The 25,760-nt window shown below is 42.7% G+C and overlaps 1 protein-coding gene across 1 annotated transcript in view; it reads left to right on the top strand.

Annotated features, from left to right (window-relative positions):
- Positions 1–25,760, top strand: part of dnah9 (dynein, axonemal, heavy chain 9) — a 294,417-nt gene that overhangs the window by 51,410 nt on the left and 217,247 nt on the right. Inside the window, exons 29-33 of the mRNA XM_041816205.1 lie at positions 147–299; positions 3,557–3,682; positions 9,646–9,885; positions 10,065–10,225; positions 23,305–23,461. Of these exons, the coding sequence (XP_041672139.1) occupies positions 147–299; positions 3,557–3,682; positions 9,646–9,885; positions 10,065–10,225; positions 23,305–23,461 (837 nt within the window). The remainder of the gene's footprint in view (positions 1–146; positions 300–3,556; positions 3,683–9,645; positions 9,886–10,064; positions 10,226–23,304; positions 23,462–25,760) is intronic.

Below are 25,760 nucleotides of genomic sequence, written 5' to 3'. Positions count from 1 at the left end.
CATGGGTCCTGCCCTCCTCTAAATGATTTAGAAAACAGTAATGAATTGTTATTTATTTGCACGGCGGCAGAGAAAAGCCCGATCACACTGTGAGCGGAGTGTAAATGGGGCTCAGTGTGTGTGTGTGTGTGTGTTTGTTTGCCCAGGTCCAGAAGCATCTGTCTAAGCTGTTTGACAACATGGCGAAGATGAGATTTGAAGCAGATGAAGAGGGGAATCCTTCGAAGATTGGTCTGGGCATGTACAGCAAAGAGGAGGAGTATGTCCCCTTTAATCAGACCTGTGACTGCACGGGACAGGTAAATACACCTGGACGTGTCAGACCATACAGACAGGGGGTTCTGCACAGTGCAGCAAGTATCTTTCAGGAGTTTTTCTTGAACTTTTCCTTTTATGCATCAAATCTATGAATACAGAACTGGATTTTATTGAGTGTCTAGTAGGGGCATATCGGTTTGCAGAGGTAAAGTTTGATTGATAGCTTGGTTTTTGGGTCATGCTGAGGTATGGCTCCTGTCGAAAGCAACAACAAGTCCTTGACTTACATTCCTAGGGTTGTCAGCTTGATTATTTGAACTGTCAGCTGCAACAGTTCCATTTTGTTAAGTTAAAAAGCAAAACAAAACGTGGCAAAATAAGAGCGTCACAGAAATGAGGAAAATCTCCTAAGATTAATACAACAGAAACACAGGGAGGGATGTTGTGGCTATGCATTAGATGATTTTAGTCCAGAATTTTTAGTCCAATTTGCCTTCCTTCCAAATTTCAGGTAGCCTGACCTAATCAAAGGCTTGCCACCAAATCGTCATCAGGTGTATCTTGTCAATAGGTTGTTTGCAGTCATGTGATCCCAATTGACAGCCATTAGGAATGAATGGGAATGGAGGAAAGTTAGTACTTTACAGCTCTAAATGGAGTTGTATGCTGCACTTATCATCAGAACATTTCTACATCCATAGAATAGGATCTCTACACTTTACAAAACAGGGATTTTTACCGCAGTTTAATCAGTTTACCTGGTGTGGAGGTGAACGATGTCACAATTTACTCAGCTAGTTTACTCAGTTATCTAGTTAGATGCAGTGTTAATTTTTCGGCTAAAACTATGACTAAAAATGTTTGTCAACAGCCTTTTTTTCCATGACAAACACTAGACTAAGACTAACAAAAATAGATCTGTGATGACTAAAACTGGCTAAAAGTAAAGCCTAAAATATGAGGACTTTTTATGAACTAAAACTAGACTAAAACTATAAAAGGATAGAAATGACTAAAATGAATTTCATTTTGCCCTTCTTCAACTGAAAGAGTGATGTTTGATCAACCAAGTGAACCTTGTAAGGTAAGCAAAGATGTGCCATTCACAAAAGAGTCTGTTCTACTAAATGGCTTTATATTGTAAGCCACTGTAGCTAGCTCCAGTTTGAGTGCCAGTTTCCTTTCCTTCATCCTTAGTCCTTATTTAATCCACATTTAAAAAGACAAACTGGTACCAAATGAAGAACTCTTCTGAGCTGAGCCAAATGATCTGGATCTCTTAAAAGAGACAGGCTTCCCTTTACAGTGGACGGGAGTAGATGCAGATCAGCTCAGGAAACAGACAAGATCAGAGTTTTTTGTGCTAAGCCATAACAAAAACTGGACTGAGCCAAACCGGACTGCTTTGTGGAAACAGACCATACTGGAGCGTTGTTTGACACTGATTATCCAGGCTCTCCACAGAGGCTTTTTTAATTCCTGCTTGCTACCATTTCTCTGTGCATTTTTAAAATGTTTTTTTTTTTAATTTATTTATTTTGCCTGAATATTTTACTACTTTCAGGACACAAGAGTGGCTTCAGAAATCATAATGTTTCATTTTTGCACTTTTAACCTTTGCAGTAGACTTGTGACATGGCGTTTGGTAGCGTTTCTCTATGTCGAAATCACTGCTGTGTGGTGTCATCTGCAAAGAACCTATTCTGCTATTTTACCCATGACTGACCCAGACCTTCCCCAGTCTACAAACATGTTTAGCGTTTAAAGTTCCTAAAAACAAGACGATGTTTTGACCGTATTCTCTAACTTGTTTTTATAGCAGAACTGAATGCACACCAGGCTAGCCAGCCAACAACACCAGAAGTCCTCCATGTTTGTTTTTCTTCTAAAGTCACATTTAATGTGTGAGATGTTGGCCTGGTTGTATTTGGAGGATTATAATGTTAGGAATTATTTAAACGGTCTTTTTGTCTGCCCTCTTCAACACTTTAAAAGAAAAACTTTAGGAATCAGGAGACATTCCTGTCTCTCTAAATACGGCAAAACAATAGAAAGTAATGTCTTCCTGCTCTGTATCAGTGTTTCTTCTCCCACTGCTGCATGCTGTCTGTCTATCAGTCTCCACCTTGGGTTAAGAATATGGCTGTTAATCTGTTTTTTTTATAACTTTGGTCCTGTCAGTATGACCAATCATTACTATAAGGGATATGGTGTAAGCTGAAGCACAAAAAAAAGCGGAAAAGTATTGAAAATATTGACATCCTTACTGGGCTTGGAGCGAGCTAGACCTCAGGGCCCGCCACCACCTCCAACAACAAACTGCAACCCAAATTTATTAAAGTTTAATTTGTTTGCACATCAGATGGGACAAAAGTAATGGAATCACCAGTTGAGAACCAAGGAGCTAGATAATCCATCCATCCATACCGCTTTATCCCATTGGGGGGCTGGAGCCTATCCCAGCTGTCATTGGGCGAGAGGCGGGGTCATCCTGGACTGGTCGCCAGTCAATCACAGGGCTGACATATAGAGACAGACAAGCAGGCGCGCTCACATTCACACCTACGGGCAATTTAGAGTCACCAGTTAACCTAACAAGCATGTTTTTGGGGGTGGGAAGAAGCAAGAGAACCCATGCATGCACGGGGAGAACATGCAAACTCCACACAGAAAGACCCTGACTGGGAAGCGAACCAGGAACCTTCTTTCTTTGAGGCAGCAACGTTAACCCTTGCGCCACTGTGCAGACTGGAGATAGATAATGCCTTATAAAAACATGCTTTGTTATCCCAGAGCTCTGCCTTTAAGTTTGAAGGTTTGATTCTTGGAAAGTCTGTGATTTTTAATGTAAAGTTCATAGAAACGTTGTTAAATAATGCTGCTATAAATTCTGTTGATTGGGTTAAATGCTGAGGACATTAATCCTCTTCATTAGACGCTCTGCTGTCCTGATGAATGAACAGATGAAGAAATTCACTCACCTGCCCTTTTCTGTAACAGAAGAAAACATATATCAAAAAAGACATCTCAATAAAGGAGACAAATGAAATAGAGTCTGTCTTTGCCCCTGGGGTTTTGCATATCAAAGCCCATAAATCCATTAATTTTCCATTAAGTCCCGTAGTATTTGCATGACTCCACTTCCTCTCTAATGCTTATTAATGACCTCATTAAGGTCCGCTGATAAGAGAGCCCGTTGGTGCTCACGTGAAACACATTTTAATGTCCTAAATGTTTATATTTAGGGGCTTGTCTCTGCTTTTTTTGGGGCGTATTTATATGTTTTCTTGTTTTTAAGGTGGAGGTGTGGCTGAACCGAGTCCTGGACTCCATGCGCTCCACGGTCCGCCATGAGATGACCGAGGCGGTGATGGCCTATGAGGACAAACCCAGAGATCAGTGGCTGTTTGACTATCCGGCTCAGGTAAACAGAGGCAGCAGGATGTTTGTGTGGATTTAACCGGCAGCGATCACTTTGGGGATTTTTCACATTAGTGACCTGGTCTGACATCTGATGGATTGTCAGCATTATCAGGTCCGTGCAGATATTTCAGTCCACTGCACACAAATGTTTTACATACACAGATTCTGTTGAATATTTCAAACAGCAGGGAAGTATGTGAGTGTTCTGGATAATGGCAAAATGGATTCCAAATATTTTTTTCTCTGAGAGAATAAATTTGATGTTTGAGTGTTAAAATATCTCTCTAGCGTCCTTAATGATAAAGTCCAGTGTTTTGACTTACTGGTGGGTACATGTGAGCAAAGGCCCAGGGGGGTTTGAATGAGCTCACGTAGAGTTTTCAGGCCACAGCCATCATAGTTACAGGTCCATGTAGAGCAGTGATACTCAGTGTGTGGCTCTTTTATGTCTTAATTTGAAATATTGTTCCCCAAGAAAACCTTAAACAAATGAAAACTTCGACCTCACTGCAAGTCACACTAATCAGTTTGTTTCCCACTCTTGTACAGTTAGCATTAATTGTCAACTTTTGAATTTGTCTGTATATTTCCATCGCCCTTATTTGCATTTTTTTGCCACTTTTAATCAATTTTTGCTGCTTTAAGCCTACTTTTGTCACTTTTTTTGACACCTTTGCCCATTTTTGCCCAGTTTTTGACTCTTTTATCCTGTTTTTTACTGTTTCCAATTTTTCCCTTTTTTGCCACTTTTCACCCATTTAAGCTGCCATTAAAAGCCACGTTTTTCCCCAAATTTCTGCCACTCTTTGCTTTTTTTTTGCCCATTCTTCCACCTTTTGCTGCCTTTTGCCCATTTTAGTCACTTTCCACTGATTTTTTGTCATGTTTTTACCACTTTTTGACCATTTTTGCCACCTTGTATAGTGTGCTAATTTTACACAGTAGGTGTCTAAGGGACTTAGAGATTGCACCTGTTCTTGCAATTCATTGCACAATTTTTGCACTTTATTACATCTCCTGCTATGCTGTGTATGAATGCTCTGAACGAAATTTCCGTTGTTATATTTATCATGACAATGACAATAAACGATTGATTGATTGATTGATTGTAACACACATTTTTGTCACTTCTCACCCAAATTTTGCCGCCTTTTCTCCCCCATTTTTGTCACTTTTCACCCAGTATTTGGCATTTTATGCCTTTTCACCCTTTTTTGTTGCTTTTTGACTACTTTTGCCTCCTTGAAGTTATTCTTAGTGCCACTTTAACCCATTTTTGCCACTTTTCGCCACTTAGATTCGGCTCTTCCAAAGGTATCTTTCAACAATTTGGCTCTTTGGTTGAGCAGAGTTGAGTAACGCTGATGTAGAGAGTAGTTGAAGGGCAACAACACCTCTCTCTCTGAGGTAAAATGTCTTTTTTATTGTCAGTGTAGTTTTGTGTCTTTGAAGTAACAACTGTTTCTGGTCAAAAATTCCCCCTCCTCTTTAACAAATGTCTCACTCTCTGTAGGGATCCTTTCTGTAAAGCTGTCAGACATTTGAGCTACGTTAACAAGAAAAACAACCGTTTTCATTTTCAAAATCTCACACATTGTGGTCACAACCAGATCTGCACATGGGCTCTTAAAAAGGCTGCAGTGTCTATGGCCAACCAGGCCCACCACGTGTGGTCGCTCACATCCTTTCTTCTACAGAGTAGAGGCTGTTAACATACATTTCTGTGCTGACACACCAACGTTTGTGCAGATGGAGGATGAGATGGGGTTGCTCCAAGTGAGCCCTAGGCATGATTGTTACATGCTGCACCTCGACATGTTTGGCCACTGAGCATCATCAGGACCAATGCAGGAAAATCCTAACTTCAACACATTAACTTTTCTTCATGCACAGCAGAAGTTAGCAAAGCAAATCTCCTTTTTGTGGTTCATGGCTCCGCGCCTCCTCCTGAAGTCCTGTGGCGCCCCCCAGGGGAGGCCTGCCTCACACTTTGAAACCACTGCTTTACAGTGTTTAGTGTCTGAACACATGCAGTCTGATTCAACAGGTGGTGCTATGCACATAGCTGGTTGGCAGACCAGAAGAAAAAGCAGCCATGGCAACCGCTCTGGTCATGACCTGAGTAACGATCTTTCGTGCTGGCAAATGACTCCATCTTTCATACTTACACAACAACTGTGCAGCTCGGAGGACGGGCTGGGCCCGCCCTGCGCAGATACAACCCTTTTTGAAAAGACAGAAGTATTTAGAGTTGCTCTACACTAGGGCTGGGCAATTAATCAAAAATTATATTAAATCACAATATGGCCTGCTGCACATTACGTACCATGCAATCATTCTAGAACTGTTTTGTAGAATAGTCTACAAAAAAACCTGCCTTCTTCATTTTTGTACATTTTTCTGATTAAATATGAGGATGACATCAATGATCATTCCCTTCAATACAATAATTCATATTCAATTTGCAATACGAGTCGGAATCATCACAGATATTTTCTCAAAGTTGTTCGGCCCTTGTTTTATCTAATGTTGCGTTGGTTGTGATGTAGAATGATTTATTGCTTGTGTTTGTTGGAAGATATATAATAAGAGAAACTTAAGGAATAATCGCATTTCAAATCGCATTATTGGAGAAAAAATTGCAATTAGATTATTTTCCCAAATCGTTCGGCCCTCCTCTACACACTGACTAGAACTTGTGGCCATCCATAAGGTGAGTCATAATGGACCATTTGTGGACGATGATTACAACGGTGCATTTAAGAAAGGTGGACAAACCCTCCAGGTGGACTCAGGCCCGGTCCCTTTGCATTCACACTAACCAAACCAAACTTGACTTTTGGTTCAAGTGTACTAGGATCTGGGCCCCTAACATGAAATGACTCTAAACTACTAAGAGAGAAAATCAAAAACACTAACAGAACTCAGAGGGTTTGCACTGTTGTTGAACATGGATATTTACTGGAACTGTAACGCACATGCTGGAAAGCCCGGACTCACTATTCCATGTGGCCTGGAATCCCCCAGAAGGGGCCAACAGAGCTGTGCTGGTGTGTTTGTGCTGCTCTGCAGTACTCTGCAGTATTGATCAGCAGCTGATTTTACTGCAGTTGTACTGCAGTTATTGAAAATAAGAAGAGAGGAGAGGCTGGAGGGGATGGGAAGTACGGCTGCTGAATCAGCGGAGGCAGAGGCTGGGGGAAATTACTTGTTTGGCCACTCAGAGAAACATGGATGATGGAAAGCACATCGGATGTGTGCGAGTAGATTTGACTAGTTGTATGGGTGTACTCTCAATATACCCAATATGCCTTTGGTCATTAATCACAGACCAGCTGTCACAACTGCTAACCAGTGGAGCAAATCCAGGCTGCAGTCTGGGTTGTTTTGACACCTAGTTACATGTTAGATGAGGTGCCATTGCCTGTGTGAGTAGACCTCTGCCCGGCCTATCACTGACAAAAACAACAACTTTCTCTGGATGCATTTAGTGTTTTTTTAAGGCAGTGTTTCTCAACCCTGCTCCACCAAAGAGCCAAATTGTTGAAAAATGCCTTTGCAAGAGCCACAATCCAAGTGATGAAAAGTGGCAAAAGCTGATTAAAGTGGCTATAAAAACAAGTACAAGGTGGCAAATAATGGTCAAACAGTGACAAAAAAAAAGGTGGCAACAAGGGGCGAAAAGGGAAAAAGTAGGCATAAAATGGCAAAAAGTGGGTGAAAAATGGAAAAAAGGAGGAAAAGTGGCAGAATAGGGCAGTAAGCGGCAAAAATGGGCGAGAAGTTACCAAAAGATGAGTTACAGGTGGTAAAAAATGGCCTAAAAACAGCAAAAACATTAAGTTAAGTCATACTTTATTAACCCCTGAATGGAAATTCACAACTTATATATATACATACTACACACACATAGGCTGAATTACATGCAAATACACATGCACAAGCAGGATTCCCTTGGGTATGCACTAATGGAGAGATGTCTGAGAGATGGCCTTGCTGCTTTCATTAAAGTGTTGCCGTTAACTGTTGGGGGTTCAGTGCCTTGCTCAATGGCACTTGGACAGTGCTCAGGAAGTGACAGGGTATCTGTGGGGTCTTGAAAAGTATTAAAAGGTGATTAATCAATTTTGGGAAAATTAAGACCCTTAAAAAGTATTAAAAGTCTTATCACGACATTTTGAAAGTATTTTTTCTGAATTAGCTGTCCAAGAGTTTGAGTCCCAAAAACATTGTAAAAGTGTGTGAATTTATTCATTTTTATTAAAAAACAAAGATGAACAGGTACATAAAAAACTAGGCTATTGTGGGTGCATTCGTAAATTGTCTCTGAGAGCGCCAGAGTGGGCGGGCGAGTGGAAATTCAGAAGCACAAAGATTTTCTATCCCAGCCTCTTTGAATTTTGTTGTATCTTAGTGGTCTATAGTCTTTATTACAAACTAAAACTGTTAAGTTAAAAATATCACTGATGTAAATGGTAACAGCTTGAAGTGGCGGTGAGGTATTAAAAAATATTGAGAAGGTCTTGAAAAAGTCTTAAAAGGGTGTTAAAATTAACTTCAACATTCCTGCATATACCCTGAGTGACCTAGCACCTCTCCAGCTACCAGACCAAAGTCCAGATATGGTCTGACCTAGACTTGAACCGGCGACCCTCCGATTCTCAGCCCAAGTCCTCCAGACTGAGCTACTGCCGCCCCCAAAACATGGCAAAAGATGAGTGTAGAAGTGACTAAAATGGGCAAAAATGTGGTGCAAATGGTCATAAAGCAGCAAAGAGATGCAAGAATGCTGAAACAGTGGCATTTAATGGCAAAACGTGGCTTAAATGGGCAAAATGGCAAAAAAGGGAAAATTGCTAATAGCAAAAAGCAGGGTAAAAGAGGCAGAAAACAGGTGACAAAAATGGGATAGAAGTAGTAAAAATGGGCAAAAAGAGATGGCAAAAGTTGTCTTAAAGCAGTAAAAATGGATTAAAAGGAGCAAAAAAATTGAAAAAAGGCAAAAAAAATTGCAAATAAGGGCAATGGAAATGTACAGACAAAAAATAAAGGTGAAATTAAAGCCAACTGTATTAATGTGGGGATTCAAACTGATTAATGTGACTTGCAATGCATAATTTCTGAGGCCATAGTTTCCATTTATAGAGGTTTTCTGGGGGAAAAATATTTAAAATTAAGACATAAAAGAGCCACAAACCATCACATGTGGCTCTAGAGCTACGCATTGAATATCCCTGCTTTAAGGACGATGTTGCAGCCGTTGCTGCCTGCTTCACTGCTGCAGACTGAATAAATATAACAGAGCCATTTTTAGGCACCAGTTATCTCCCATTTGTATCTTTTAGTCATTCAGACCCAGAAATATGTTTTAATAAAAGGTGCCCAGGTTTTATTCCTGTTTGAAGTGGAGCATGACCGAAAATGTCCGCCCTCAGAAAGCATCCGTTTATAAATCTGATGAGGGCTGGAGAGCAGCGTTGAAATGAACTCTGGGATCAATAGTGTTTACTTAATTACAGCTCAGGTAAAACAAATTACACAGTGCTGAATCACTCTCAAGTTATTTATGTGAGCAACAGAGTCAAGGTGAGTCCTCTACCGATTCACCGTACTGTTTTTTCATTGACTGCAAATAAATAATTTATGAAAGGAACATGAATCATTACTGAAGTCAACAGTGTTAGAGTGTTGCTGCTGAGGGCCACATTTAATAAGAAAACAGCTTTGTGCAAATGTGTGTTTTCAGCCTGTGTGTGTATTCTGTGGCGGTTTAACCACGGCGGCGGCTCATTACGTAGTCAGGTCCTCAGCTGATCCCTATTCTGCCCTCCAGACACTCTCTGCAGGTGAAGGAGAGCGCTGAGGAGCAGAGGCTTCACTTCCATGAGATCACAGTAAAAAAAAAAAACATGCTATCGTAGCGATATACCTGATAAAGCAGCATTGAGTTATTGTGTGATTTAGGTGGCGCTGACCTGCACTCAGATCTGGTGGACGTCTGATGTGGGCATAGCGTTCGCTCGCCTCGAGGAGGGCTACGACAACGCCATGAAGGAGTACTACAGGAAGCAGGTGTCTCAGCTCAACACCCTCATCTCCATGCTGATTGGACAGCTGACACCGGGAGACCGTCAGAAAGTTATGACCATCTGCACCATCGACGTCCATGCCAGAGACGTGGTGGCCAAGATGATCGCTCAGAAGGTGAGGACAAATCTGAGTTATACTAAAACATAGACATTTTAATGCAGATTCTGTGATTGGTGCTGGATTATCTGAGAGGCTATTAACGGTGCTTGATGCACTCAGCATATTCAGGTGAGGTGTGTAATTATCATAATCAGAAGATGGGAAAGCACAGAGTCTTTTTGGCTTTTCCTCAGGTGGAGAACTCTCAGGCCTTTGTGTGGCTCTCACAGCTACGGCATCGCTGGGACGAGAAGGAGACGCATTGTTTCGCCAACATTTGTGACGCTCAGTTTCTCTACTCCTATGAATACCTGGGCAACACTCCTCGCCTGGTCATTACTCCTCTAACAGACAGGTAATGAAGTTTCATTCCCTGGGGTCTTTGTTTAGACTATTGATCGTGTTTAAGATGGACGACACAACCCCATCTTATCCTGTTTGAGTAAAAAGCAGATCTAACCTCCCGATAAAACATCGCTGCTCCCTCATGCTGGTACAGACCTAATGCTTACATTGTGTTGTGTTCTTTATATTTATTCCAAGCCTTCCTTCTCTGCTCTTTAGAAAGCACATTTACTAAGAAAGTCTTTATCTGGTCTTTGTTTTTTAGTGAAATGTATTTGATTTTAATCACTCTTTTCACACATATGCTTGCCCACATTATGATGAACAACATTTACAGCAGGGCTGCCTGAACAAAGCTCATCCGTGGGTGTGCCAGTCCTTCCTTTTTAGTGTGTGGGCCTCAGAGAGGAGCCCTCACTGTGAGACAGATCTTAATAATGATTTAAGAAAAGAAGAAGAAATGTCTTCAACCACACAGACAAGATCTCAGACTCTGAGAGCCACATCACAGACTCCAAGGGCCACGTCATAGACTACGAGAGCCACATCACAGACTCAAAATGGCCATGTCACAGACTCTGAGGGCCATGTCACAGACTCTGAGGGCCACATCATAGACTCTGAGGCCACATCACAGACTCTGAGGGCCACATCACAGACTCTGAGAGCCACATCACAGACTCTGAGGACCACATCACAGACTCCAAAGAGCCACATCACAGACTCCAGAGAGCCACATCACAGACTCTGAGAGCCACATCACAGACTCTGAGAGCCACATCACAGACTCTGAGGACCACATCACAGACTCTGAGGACCACATCACAGACTATGAGGCCCACATCACAGACTCTGAGGCCCACATCACAGACTCTGAGGACCACATCACAGACTCTGAGGACCACATCACAGACTCTGAGGACCACATCACAGACTATGAGGCCCACATCACAGACTCTGAGGCCCACATCACAGACTCTGAGGACCACATCAGACTCTGAGGGCCACATCACAGACTCTGAGGACGACATCACAGACTCTGAGGACCACATCACAGACTCTGAAGACAACATCACAGACTCTGAGGGCCACATCACAGACTCTGAGGGCCACATCACAGACTCTGAGGGGCACATCACAGACTCTGAGGGCCACATCACAGACTCTGAGGGCCACATCACAGACTCTGAGGGGCACATCACAGGTCCCGTCCTGTCCGATCCCATCCCGGCTCGTCCGATCACGTTCAGTCCTGTCCTATCCAGTTCTGTTCTGTTCTGTTCCTTCACTCCCCTCCACCCGTCCCTTCACGTCCTTTCCCAACCCTTCCCTTCCTTTCCCTTTCTTGCCCATTCTGTCCTGTCCCATCCTATCCTATCCTATCCTGTCCTATCCATCCCCTCCCATCCCGTTCCATCCTGTCCCGTCCTATCCCATCCCATTCCATCCTATCCTATCCTATCCTATCCTATCCTATCCTATCCCATCCTATCCAATCCTATCCTACCTGTCCCGTTCCATTCCATGCCGTCCCATCATATCCCATCCTATCCTATCCTATCCTATCCTATCCAGTCCAGTCTTATCCTATCCTATCTGATCTGATCCTATCCTATCCTATCCTATCCTATCCTATCCTATCCAGTCTTACCCTAGCCTATCCTATCCAAACCAGTCTTATCCCATCCTATCTGATCCGATTCTATCTGATCCTATCCTATCCAATCCTATCCTTTCCTATCCTATCTGATCCTATCCTAGCCTATCCTATGCTATTCCATACCCAATCTATCCTACCCATCCCATCCCATTCCATCCCATCCTATCCTATCCTGTCCTATCCATCCCCTCCCGTCCTATCCTATCCTATCCTATCCTATCCTATCCCATCCCATCCCATCCAATCCCATCCCATCCTGCCCGTTCCGTCCCGTCCTGTCCCGTCCCGTCCCGTCCCGTCCCGTTCCGTCCCGTTCCGTCCCGTCCCATCCCGTCCCATCCCATCCCATCCTATCCTATCCTATCCTATACTAACCTATCCTAACCTATCCAATCCTATCTGATCCTGTCCTATCCTATCCAGTCTTATCCTATCATATCCTATCCAATCCTATCCTATCCTATCCTTTCCTGTCCTGTCCTATCCTATCCTATCCTATCCTGTCCTATCATATCCTATCCAATCCTATCCTATCCTTTCCTGTCCTATCCTATCCTATCCTTTCCTATCCTATCCTATCCTATCCTATCCTACAGTCCTTTCTTATCCTATCCTTTCCTATCCTATCCTATCCTATCCTATCCTATCCTATCCTTTCCTTTCCTTTCCTATCCTATCCTATCCTATCCTATCCTTTCCTTTCCTTTCCTATCCTATCCTATCCTATCCTATCCTATCCTATCCTTTCCTATCCTTTCCTATCCTATCCTATCCTATCCTATCCTATCCTTTCCTATCCTATCCTATCCTATCCTATCCTATCCTATCCTATCCTTTCCTATCCTATCCTATCCTATCCTATCCTATCCTATCCTATCCTTTCCTATCCTTTCCTATCCTATCCTATCCTATCCTATCCTATCCTTTCCTATCCTATCCTATCCTATCCTATCCTATCCTATCCTTTCCTATCCTATCCTATCCTATCCTATCCTATCCTATCCTTTCCTTTCCTTTCCTATCCTATCCTATCCTTTCCTTTCCTATCCTATCCTATCCTATCCTATCCTATCCTATCCTATGCTATTCCATACCCAATCTATCCTACCCATCCCATCCCATTCCATCCCATCCTATCCTATCCTGGCCACATCACAGACTCTGAGGGGCACATCACAGGTCCCGTCCTGTCCGATCCCATCCCGGCTCGTCCGATCACGTTCAGTCCTGTCCTATCCAGTTCTGTTCTGTTCTGTTCCTTCACTCCCCTCCACCCGTCCCTTCACGTCCTTTCCCAACCCTTCCCTTCCTTTCCCTTTCTTGCCCATTCTGTCCTGTCCCATCCTATCCTATCCTATCCTGTCCTATCCATCCCCTCCCATCCCGTTCCATCCTGTCCCGTCCTATCCCATCCCATTCCATCCTATCCTATCCTATCCTATCCTATCCTATCCTATCCCATCCTATCCAATCCTATCCTACCTGTCCCGTTCCATTCCATGCCGTCCCATCATATCCCATCCTATCCTATCCTATCCTATCCTATCCAGTCCAGTCTTATCCTATCCTATCTGATCTGATCCTATCCTATCCTATCCTATCCTATCCTATCCTATCCAGTCTTACCCTAGCCTATCCTATCCAAACCAGTCTTATCCCATCCTATCTGATCCGATTCTATCTGATCCTATCCTATCCAATCCTATCCTTTCCTATCCTATCTGATCCTATCCTAGCCTATCCTATGCTATTCCATACCCAATCTATCCTACCCATCCCATCCCATTCCATCCCATCCTATCCTATCCTGTCCTATCCATCCCCTCCCGTCCTATCCTATCCTATCCTATCCTATCCTATCCCATCCCATCCCATCCAATCCCATCCCCGTCCTGTCCCGTCCCGTCCGTCCGTCCCGTCCGCCCGTTCCGTCCCGTCCCGTCCGTCCCATCCCGTCCCATCCCATCCCATCCTATCCTATCCTATCCTATACTAACCTATCCTAACCTATCCAATCCTATCTGATCCTGTCCTATCCTATCCAGTCTTATCCTATCATATCCTATCCAATCCTATCCTATCCTATCCTTTCCTGTCCTGTCCTATCCTATCCTATCCTATCCTGTCCTATCATATCCTATCCAATCCTATCCTATCCTTTCCTGTCCTATCCTATCCTATCCTTTCCTATCCTATCCTATCCTATCCTATCCTACAGTCCTTTCTTATCCTATCCTTTCCTATCCTATCCTATCCTATCCTATCCTATCCTATCCTTTCCTTTCCTTTCCTATCCTATCCTATCCTATCCTATCCTATCCTTTCCTATCCTTTCCTATCCTATCCTATCCTATCCTATCCTATCCTTTCCTATCCTATCCTATCCTATCCTATCCTATCCTATCCTATCCTTTCCTATCCTATCCTATCCTATCCTATCCTATCCTATCCTATCCTATCCTTTCCTATCCTATCCTATCCTATCCTATCCTATCCTATCCTTTCCTTTCCTATCCTATCCTATCCTATCCTTTCCTTTCCTATCCTATCCTATCCTATCCTATCCTATCCTATCCTTTCCTATCCTTTCCTATCCTATCCTATCCTATCCTATCCTATCCTATCCTTTCCTATCCTATCCTATCCTATCCTATCCTATCCTTTCCTATCCTATCCTATCCTATCCTATCCTATCCTATCCTATCCTATCCTATCCTATCCTATCCTATCCTATCCTATCCTATCCTTTCCTTTCCTATCCTATCCTATCCTATCCTATCCTATCCTATCCTATCCTATCCTATCCTATCCTATCCTATCCTATCCTATCCTATCCTATCCTATCCTATCCTATCCTATCCTGTCCTATCCTATCCTATCCTATCCTTTCCTATCCTTTCCTATCCTTTCCTATCCTATCCTGCCTCTGGTTACTGGTTTGCCCTTATTTTCCCACCCGTAATTGTTTGTCTGCTATTCTTGTTTAGAGCCCCTATGAAGGTAATGCAACAGATTGCAGTTATCTAATAAAATGTTAAATAATCCAGTTAACCCACATTACTGAGATTGGAGCTGTTGTTGGAGCTGCTAAACTCTGCTGTTTTCCTGCCTCAGACTTCGGTTCTTGTGTTTTTGGTTTGGAAAGTCAAAAAAAAAAGACAGCAGCCCCCAAACTCATTAAATGGTGAGTATCTCTCTTTCCACAGTCTCCTGCACACAGCTTCAGCATGTGGAGAAGCTGACAGGCCTGCAGTGCACTGTTATGGTTGTTAAGCTATGATTGGACAGTCGCTGTTTGGGGAAGGGGTTTAGGGAACGGTCAATTGCCCAAAGGCTGCAAACTCTTCACTCCTCAGAAAAGGTTAAGTGAGAAAGCAGAAATATCTCACAAAGAGTCAAGTAGAGATTTTTTTGCTTAATCAAATATTCTCGTTTGCCTGAAGCTCCTTCAAAATCCATTATAAGAATATTTCAGGAATCCATTTCTGTCTATGAAATTTGGTCTTGTTTCCTTCGCACTTGAAACGGAGTTGAAGATACCAGCTTCTTATCTAATAATAACCATCTGACGCATTTTAATGATCTGCATTTGAATCATTATGTACACCCACCTCCAGCAAAACCTTTTAGAACGGCTCAGCTCGGCTCTTTGCCAGCTGCTTGTTTGTTCACATGCACATGTTTCTGCAGGCTTCCTGATAAAGTTTTCAGCACACAGAGATGAATACCTGCCTCTCCGAGCCCTTTGGCAAACTGCAGCGTTTCACTGTGTGGTTTTCAGACTGACCAGTATTCCCTTTGAAGCCTGAACAAACAGAAACAATGGGCTTTGATGGGCGGATCAGCGGCCGCGTTGCAGGACTTTACCATATGGTGCATGCCCTCGCTGTGCCGCGCCGTGACTCACGCAGCTCTCTGTTCAACAGTGGAGCAAGGACCGGGGGACCGGGTGTCAAACACTCAATCCGTGACTTGAGAAAACAGCGAAAAGTGTGTTTGCTTCATGATATTGTTGAACGACTTTCTGAGGAAAGGGAGGAGAACATCTGGATGCTGTCAGGTGAAAAGCAGATATGATTAAACATCACAGCAGCTGAGGATTAAAGGCCTGTTTTTAGTCTGATACTATTCATATTTGAGTAAATCCAGGGGGATTTTAAAGGGTCAGTTCACCTAACAAGAACAAAAACATTTTCTTACTTACCTTGAGGCGAGGCAGGCTTATTTGAATACCACCTTTCAACATGACATTCAAAGTGTTCTTTGTGATTGTCAGAACAGATTAAAAAGACATTTGGAGAAGATATTATGAGGCAATTTGACAAATACATAACAGACTTAAAAAACGGATATTAAGAAGAAGATAATGATCAGTTAGAATTAGGGATGTGGATGAGCTCTCAGGAACTCTTGACTATTTCAGACATCATTCATCATTTGTCTAGCTCTTTTAGCACACTTTGTTGTGCTGATAACAAAAATGATCATTAAAGATGTACTGCCATCAAGTTTTGTTGAAGAAGACTTCAGGGGGGTTTAAATCAAGGTCCCAGCCCAGAATGAAGGACACATGACCCCAGAGTCCCTCTTTGTTTGGTCAGTGTGTGACCACAAGCATCCTGTGCTTGGACCAAGTTAGGATGGGAACAATTAATTGCTGATCGATGGATTGGTCGTTAAGAGTTTGGTCAGTCATGGGGGAATGTAGTCGATCTAATGTTGGCGTTTACTAAAGAGACTAAACATGTCTTACTCTGCACTGCACAACAATATCTACCGCCATGACATTGTGAGTGGGTTTTAACAAAAGCAATGAGGCAACTTACCCATCAGGGGGCGATTTAACTTAAGGAGAGGGGGAGAGGGCAAACAGAAGAAGTATTCGAACAGTGCAATGCATTATCTCAATTTGACCGAAATGCAAAATGAAGAGAGCGACGCGAAGTGTAGTGTGGGACTATTTCAGTTTAGAGAAAGACCGTGCTCATTGTAAACATTGTAAACTCATCATTTGCACATCTCTGCAATAGGTAATGCAATAGACCATGCCTTGTTTATGTTTAAGAGCCCTAGGCTTTCGAAGGGTGAAAATAAATAAATCATTCAGAAACACACTCATTAGTTATGCTTGAATCTGCTTGAAGAGTTGATCTTAGGAAGGATGCACGCATACTCTGGCAGAGTATGTGGAGGGACAGGGTGCTTGTCAGCAGTGCGTCAGTGTCATTGTCCTAAGAACACAGACCTAAGTAGTTGTTAGATGGAACACAAGCTCTGCTTGGTTGGAGTGCACAGACCCTACATCTGCCATCGCTGTAAAGGTCTTTACACACTGGGGCCATTATTTTAAAATGTGTTTGTTTTGAAGCTGTAATCTGACAAAACATCATGCACTTGAACCTTGCACACTGAGTCCGATGCGTATTTATTTGCCTACTTGCCTTTATTTGCCTGTGAACCACTGTAGCTAGCTCCTAACCTGACACGCCAGATGAATGAAGAGGGTGATTGGATGAACGTTCTGTCTGTAACATCGTGTTTTGTGTGACGTAGCTGTGACCGAGTAGTAACTCCATAGAGAACTGCATAACGTGATCCATGGTGACTGTAGACATGCCAGTACACGACTTTTGTGGTTTTGAAAAGAAAAAAACTCACTGCTGTTCTTTGTTCTTCTTTTAATGAAGAAATGTCATAAAGTTCTGATAAAACTGGTGCTTTAGCAGCATCCACGCTAATGTCTTCGCCATAATTGCACTGGCCTCTTCTCGCTGCTTGCTTACGTCATGACTCCACCGTGCCTGAAAGTATTGCCCCTTGTTGCTGGTTGGTCCTGTCACTTTCTAACCGGGCCCAAACGGTTCAGACGAGAGTTTTACAAGATGGATTCACCAGTGAAAAAACGGAAACGTGCGAATCCATCTTCTTTGCAAAGTTAGAAAAAGACTTGGAATGATGTGAAATTTAAAATCCAGCCTGACGGACAGACTGAGGAACATTTCGGCGTCAGTGTGCAAACATGATTAGAACAATATGAGCTCGGTTTTCTTTTTTACCGACTCAGTGTGCAAAGGCCTTAACTCAGATAGTAGATAGTGTAGTCTAGGCTGTTATTGTTAAACCTATTTGTTTAGTTCTTCATGCTGCTACAGGCCTACAGGCCGGCCTAAAGGTGTTCCTGTTCATGTCCCTTGTCCATTTTGTGTAACGATGCATAAAGTTATGTTATTTGTCAACTTGTCAGTGCAATTAACAATGGCTTTACACCAGAGGAGTTTGCTAAAACTCTTCAAAGACTCTAAACAGACTGACATCTGAGACCCTCTCACCTCTAAAGACTTTTTGTCAGTGAACTGTTGACTTTTTAGTCTCAGACTGAGATTTTGCAGAGACTGATGGTCACTAACTACAAGACTGGAACACAGTTCCTTGTGAGATTATGTCCCATCATGCATCTGGTGGAAATTCACAATAACGTTTGAGCAGAGAACAAGATGTAAAAGGAGATGGAGATCACGTTTGAGTTTATAGCTCTTATAGTCTGATTTTAAAATCATGTACATCGAGTAGAAACAAGAGGAAAGTTAAACACCGAAGCAACTTTGCATGTTACTGCAACAACAGAGGAACCATCATGTATAAAAACGTGAGTCGTCTCACTGCAGAATCACACTGATCAGGCTTTTACTTTGAAAATCCCAGTGGTGATTTACCGTTCCTGTCATGTCAGCCTGAAATGAGATCTAACTGCAGCTCTGAGCAGAAACGTTCTTCAATCTCTTCAGTTCTGAGCGGACATTCAGCGGCTCGAGAATGATCTACACTCACGTCATATTCTGAATTCTGAAGGGAATGAATGTGCTTATGCACAAAACCGGCTCCCATTGGTCGTGGACGACAGTCGCGTCACTGAGAAACACAATTAGCAAATGACCAGACTAAAGACTTACGACAATATCAAACATGTTTGATATTATCGTAACGCCAAGACTGAAGAAAGACCGCCTTAAATTGGCACAAATCGAGTCTTATGACCACCTTACACCTAACGACTGAGACAATGGGAGCAAGCTGCGACTTTAACAAGACTCCCAGGGTTTTACTCCAACTTTGAAGTTTTGTCCGGAACTTAGAAATCAGGTGTAAGGTGTAAGGCCGCCTTAAGTTTCAAATTTAGTTGTGCCTTCTTTTTAAAGATTTTTCTGATTAAATTGACATTGTGACAAACAACATTCACCGTGACGGGGTTGGTTGTCACAGTGTGCCACAGCGTCTTTAGTCGTCAGTGACATCTTTGTTTCCCTAAGTGGAAAAATGAGAGGGTTACACATTTCAGGCCAACACCAGAGGCTTCTGGTCAATGTAGGAATGAGTTCTGATGGCTGTTTTGATGATGAGCACCTAGAATAAAGAGTGTGACAACTAACAAACGGCGATGGACAAAGAAAGTCCAAACCGCCCTTCCAGAATGCCTTGCTCTGTAATGATGTCGTCTTCATACTTGAATTGTTAATACCCCTCAGTTCTACTATTGTCTCACCCTGATAGATTGGTCTAGAGGTGAAAAGTTTGTGTCCTGTTACGCAGGTCATTTATGACATGGAATATCTGTCCTTTCCACTGTTCATGTGCAGCGTCATCATGCCGTTGTGTGCCGTGTGGACATAAAATGATGTAAACTGTTGTCGATGACAGCTGTAATGTAGGGATGTGATGTCAAACATGTCAAGCTGCTGTGAAAACATTTCTAATGAATCCAGGCCTGTTTGTGCTTGTTTAGCACACAGTCTGTTCTGTTCACCTTCTGCAGCAGAATAATTAGACTAAAGGAATCACGCTCGCTAATCTATAACAGCAGGACTCTTATTGGCACAATGTTAGCGTCCGCTCAATACTTACTGCTGGATCTCCAAAGCTGCACCATTATGCAGAATGTCAGGAATATTTTACCCTACACACACGCCGGCATACACACACACACACAGGCGAACAGAGAGAGAGATGGAGGGAGGATGAGTCAGACGGACAGACTGATATATGGCTGCTTCTTTTTAAAAACACTGTAATAAAACAAGTCACCTTGTCACAGCCTCCTAGTTTAGCTCCTGCTCCCGTCTTTAATCTGGCTTTAGTTATTCCATGCAGGACGTCCTCATCCAGCCCCCCAGACGACTGATTGTGAGATTTTTGGCCGTATTTCAGAGGAGAGCCATAAAGCTGGCTGGCACTCGTATCGGGATGAAACACTGTATACAGATGGGATCATTCGTCTTCTCTCAGCTTCTGTCTCTCGTTATCCTTTCCAATATTCTCCCCTTCCATACATCATCTATTAACCAGCAGCTCATTAAAATCATGGCTGTATTGATATTCAGAGAAAACCATTGTGCTCATCATGCCGATCAATAAACTCCTGATTGTCTCCATCAGTTCACTTCAGTGATGCTGTTGTTTTTTTATTGATACCAGATTGGCAGACTGTTTGTCAGTCCTGACAGGTTCCTGCAGCAGGAGCAATCACTGGTGTTGCTAATCAGGCTGTGTGATAATCAAAGCACAGCGGCAGATTATATTATCATATAATCAGGTTATGTATGATGACGGCTGAGACATTGTCAGGGCTGGTTATGAGACTGTGGCAACTCAGAGCTTCTCATTTCAAATGCATCTGGCTGTGTGCAGAGTTTTTCTTTGTTTATTTCATCTTTTATCCCCTGCAGTCATAATAAATCACTCTGGATCATTTTAAGGGCTGGTACAAATGCTGGGGCCATTCCTAGATATTTTGAAATGTGTCCAAAATAATTCCAAAGGTAAAGGGTACTCATCCCTACGTTTCCCACCAATTATAATCTTGTGATGCCCGGTGCTATGGTGGCCTGGAGATCTGCAAGCAGTAGCAAAAGCAATGGAGGAACGTACGTGGAAGTGACAAGCCAGCCCAGAGCATCTCTAGAGCTGTAAAGTCAAGTCTTAAAATGTTTTCTTTCTCTTCAACAACCTTTGTATCCATGCAGCACGGACCGATTTCATCCTCTGATCTTCATGGTTGATGTGGAAGTAGGGAGAGTTGCTGGTGAAACTATCCTAGCTGGTAGTGCTCTTACAATACCAACGTTTTAGCTTCAGTACTGACACCAATTTTAGTATCACATTACTCAGTACTGAAACCGTAGCCAGTACTTGATACTCATCAGAAGCAGGATGTCTAAGAGGGAGGAAAATGACAGTTTATTGACATCCTAATAGATTAAAATAAAGCTTTAGTTATTTAATATTATCTCTTTTGTCTATAATCAGGTATTTGGTATTCTTCTTTGTTCACAGGGACGTTTTGCACAACTGTGAGACACCCTGAGTTTACAAAGTACATTTTTAGAGAAATCTCTAATACCTAATATCTAATGCATCAAGTTTAGTAGCTAACCTGCTGTTGGATTTTATTTTAATTAAATATGATTCTATTTAAACAATTGATTTGATTTATTTTATAAAATGTTTTGTTTTATAGGCTTGCCCTGCAGAATAAGATTGATTCTATAGAAGGAGTGCATGTGACGTCACAGGCAGCACGAGTCAGAGTGGCTGAAAGCATGGTGACAGACATCAGTAGGTAGTAGGAGCCATTTTTTTAATCACTCCATCCTGATGATGTTACTGTGGTCAGCCTCAGCTGATGAAATACGTTTATAGAAATGTTTGGAGCCATAACCGTACATTAATAAAGACACGAGGTGAAGCTGAACTATTACAGTAGATACAACAAGCATTCGGTTAGTGATGAATGTTAACTTAGCCTCACTCAATACTCCTCCGTACATTAAAGGAAAAATAGGAGCTTAAATTTCAGTAACCCTGACACGCCAGGTTGATTTGTTTCACACATCCATCTGACAAACCTTCTTTAGACGGCGTTTGGGAAAGGGCAGACCCTTTGTAAAAAAATCTCAGAGGGTGATTGGGTGAAGGTCCTGTCTGTCACATCTTTACGAGTCAATCAGAGCAACAAAACGTGAGAAGTAGACTCTTTGGTCCGGTCGGGAGAAGGATAAAAACATCATTTTTGAAAAGAAGAAGAAATGTCATCAAGTTCTGATTAAACTGGCGCTTTAGCAGCATCCACGCTAATCTCTTCCGCCATAATTGCACCGGCCTCTGGTTGCTGCTTGCTTATGTCACGAGTCTGCCGTGCCCACAAGTACTGTCCTTCGACGCTGATTGGTCCTGTCACTTTCTGACCAGGCCCAAACGGTTCAGATGGGAGCTTTGCAAGATGGATTCACCAGTGAGAACCACAGAAACAGGCGTATCCATCTGCTTTGCAAGGTTAAGGAATCTGGATATATGACCACATATGTCTACAGTCCTCAGTGTCTTTAGGAAACTTTATGGATCTCTGTCCAGTCCAAATATTTTTGATCAAATGGATATGATTCTGATTTTCTCCCGTTTTCCTCCCATTGAGCAGACATTTTGCCACTTTACCTGGCTGACCACTGAAAGTGACGTCAGTGCGTTCCCTCTGTAAATCTGTTAGCAGACCTTTTATACTAAACGTTGCAGCAGTGAATAAATCACAGTTTATTTTTGTATTTATCTCACCTTTATTTTCACTCTGGCCTCTGATAGGTCCACAGAGGGAGTTAGACTTTTTAATGTCATGTTATAGGGCCACCGTGTAACATGTAACAGTTGTAGCCCTGTTGTCGGCTGTTTAATCTGTTTTTAAAAGCACACAAACAAGACACCAAACAACTAAAGCGCCATGCATTTGTCATTTAGGGGCTCACTTTTTCCTGTTTGCCTGTCAGGCTTTAAAGGTTGCAGAGTTTGGGGTGATATTGATGTGCTTGGATTTGCTAGTACTTAGTTGATCATACAACACGACTTAGCAACCCCTCATCCTCCTGCTAGCAGGCTAGCTAGCTAGCTCATGTGGTTAACTGCACTCCTTAGAGTAGTCATGTTTGACACTGAGGTCGTTGCTGAGCTTGTAACGTGTGCTTGCTGATATCACACTCTTTATTAGCCCCTCTAGCATGCAGGCCTAATGAGTGTGCTGGTTCACATCCACAGGAAGCAGATCTTCTTCCTCACAGGGCTGAGGCTGAGGCACACTGAAAGGGTGACTGGAGTCAGCTGTTGGCTTCACATTGACAGTGCCTGCTGGCCTTGTTCACACTGCCATCTAGTGGAGATCCACGTAAAACTTTTTAATTCTCCCAGACTGCTTGATACTGATTGTTATGCTGAGTGAGGCTCAGGCTCCCCCTGCAGTTTACTGTCCTCTCTTTAAATGTGGGTACATATTACACCATATTTTATCAGATCTCTGGTAAAACCCAGTCAGAAGTATTTTGTGCAGTACACAGCCAGCTCTGGCCCTCATTAATAAAGCATGTTTGTCTCTTTATCTTGACTATTCTTAGGTGCTACATCACCCTGACCCAGTCCCTCCACTTGACCATGAGTGGAGCTCCAGCCGGACCCGCAGGCACCGGGAAGACGGAAACTACTAAAGATCTGGGCCGAGCTCTCGGCATCATGGTCTACGTGTTTAACTGCTCCGAGCAGATGGACTACAAGGTGAATATTCCCAGCTATTGTGCATTCACAGCAGGATGCATCGTGCTTCTTTTCATCTCTTCCTTTGTCAGCGATTTGTTTTGCATTTGTCGTTAAAGATGACAGACCACCTTTATTCCCATCCCTTTTTATCTCTGCTTTTCTGCGTTTCCTTTCAAAGAAAACTCATATCTTAAACTCTGATTGTTATTTCTTTACTTGTCAGAATGCCTTTGCTTTGCAAAGCCTGCACCATGCTTTAAAATGCATTCCTGTTCACTCATACAAGCACACAGCTTGCATACAAAGTGCTCTGGGGAGACATAAACATAATGTTGTGATCTGGCTTCACAGGGGCGTCATTACACCACAGAGCTGTACAGCACCCCCGGCTATACACACGGCAAGGTGTCAGAGCGAAGTGCTAATATACTCCAAGAGGAACACGGGCAGCAGAAACAAGCTGCAGAGCCTCTCGCTGTTCCTCATATTCAGCCATGCACACACACAAGTTAAATCAGTCCTTCAGTCAGCTCTGGTTTGCGTCAGAGAAGGTTTCCTCGCCCTTTAATTGGAGAGAAAAGTCGTCTTCATGCTCGTCCAGCTGCCCTCAGAGGACTGCTCACTTTCTCTCAGGCTAGGAGAAACAGAATGATGGCAGCAGACTTTTCCTCCTTTTGTCATCAGAGCCTGGTTTTATGAGTAGGAGGCCTGGTTTATGTATCATCTTGTTGTTATTCACCTACTCACAGTTTGCCGAGAGGAAATTCAATGAATGTTTTGCATTGCATCACAGTGTGCATCATCATAATCCTCATCAGTTAGTCAGACAGGATTTCCACCTGGAGTACTAGCTAGCACTAAGAAAATGGACTGTTGTTCTGCTTGTAGTTTCCCATGGGCGAAAAAGAAAAAAAAAAACTATTAAAAACGAAGGCTCCATATCTGCAAGGATGCTGTAACACCCGCCAACGCAACAGCAGCCCAGAGATGTAATATAGAGCTGCTGCTTTTAATGTAATAATACTATTAACATTGTACATTTTCACTAACATAATAGCGGCCTGCTACAAATGCAATACTGAATCTACATTTCCTCCAAATGCAGTAGCTTTTGCTTTAGCCACTGCTGCAAATGCAGTAGCAATAGCTTTTGCATTTGCAGTGGAAATGGGTGATAAAATGGTAATGTCGAATTCAGGGGTTTAAAAAATAGCCATGATATTACTTTAATTACCATCATGAAGATGGTGCTGCACAATGAGTTCACTTTTATAATTAATGCCTGGAGAGTTATTGTCCATTTCCATCCACAGCACCACTGCCTGTGTGTGAAAATGCTTTAAGAGGGATTAAAGAACTTCTGTTAATGATGTCAGGCTAATCTGGTGAACGATAAACCTGCCCATACATGCCAGCATGTGCCACAGCACAGCACAGCTGGCACAGGTCTGGCACTGCAGTATCCAGTCTCTAGTATCCAGTCTCTAGTCTCTAGTCTCCTCTAGTCAAACTGCTAGAGGAGCACCAGTGGATCCAATATGATCCAAGACAACGTGAGCTTAAAAACAATTCAGTTCTTTATTCTGGGCACACATCAGTGATGAGATATGAAGAAGTGTTTTAATAATCTTACAGTTATTGTCCTGCAGCAGCAATAACAGACTATTAAAACCATTGATGTTTTTTAAAAATGCTCAGACTTATCTTAATGTAGATAAAGTTTATCGATGCTTGGTGGTTATTTTAGACGCTGAAGTAGTCTGTAACATTTTTATGAGCTTCCTGTGAAGTGAAACTGTGGCTGGACGGAGCGAGCCATTGAAGCACAATGCACGAATAAATGATAATAAATGCCTATCTTCATCTGTCACACTAGAGCCCTGCGCAGGGCTGTTTTCTCTGCCTCGCTCCTGCCCGCTCCCGCTGAATTTCTGACCATTACCACGCGCAACCGCAACGGGTGTGTTACACTCCCGCCCGCACCCGCAAAACCCTGAGAATTCACACAATAATAGAAATGCATTGATTTTGTGTCTTCTCCCGTCCCACAGGAGAAAACACGTTATTTTATAGGCTATTAATAGAGATTCATGGGCAGTGCTTAATTTGTAAATCTTCAGGTCCTGGAACGCAGACCGGGTGTTGTTCTGGGGGTAAAGGGGAAACAAAAATGTCACAGAATACATCAAAAACAAAAAACAGTCCTTTGTGCAAAATAGGGCCAAGAAGATCATGTGACTGCAAACAACCTATTAATCTAAATGATTTTTCAAAAAAGAATCAGCTGCAGAGACAGACGTACAATCGCCCATCGACG

The sequence above is a fragment of the Cheilinus undulatus genome, linkage group 20 (genome assembly GCF_018320785.1).
Source record: "Cheilinus undulatus linkage group 20, ASM1832078v1, whole genome shotgun sequence".
Taxonomy (NCBI): Eukaryota; Metazoa; Chordata; class Actinopteri; order Labriformes; family Labridae; genus Cheilinus; species Cheilinus undulatus.
Note: the sequence above shows the minus strand (reverse complement) of the source record. Positions and strands in the feature narration are given on the sequence as shown.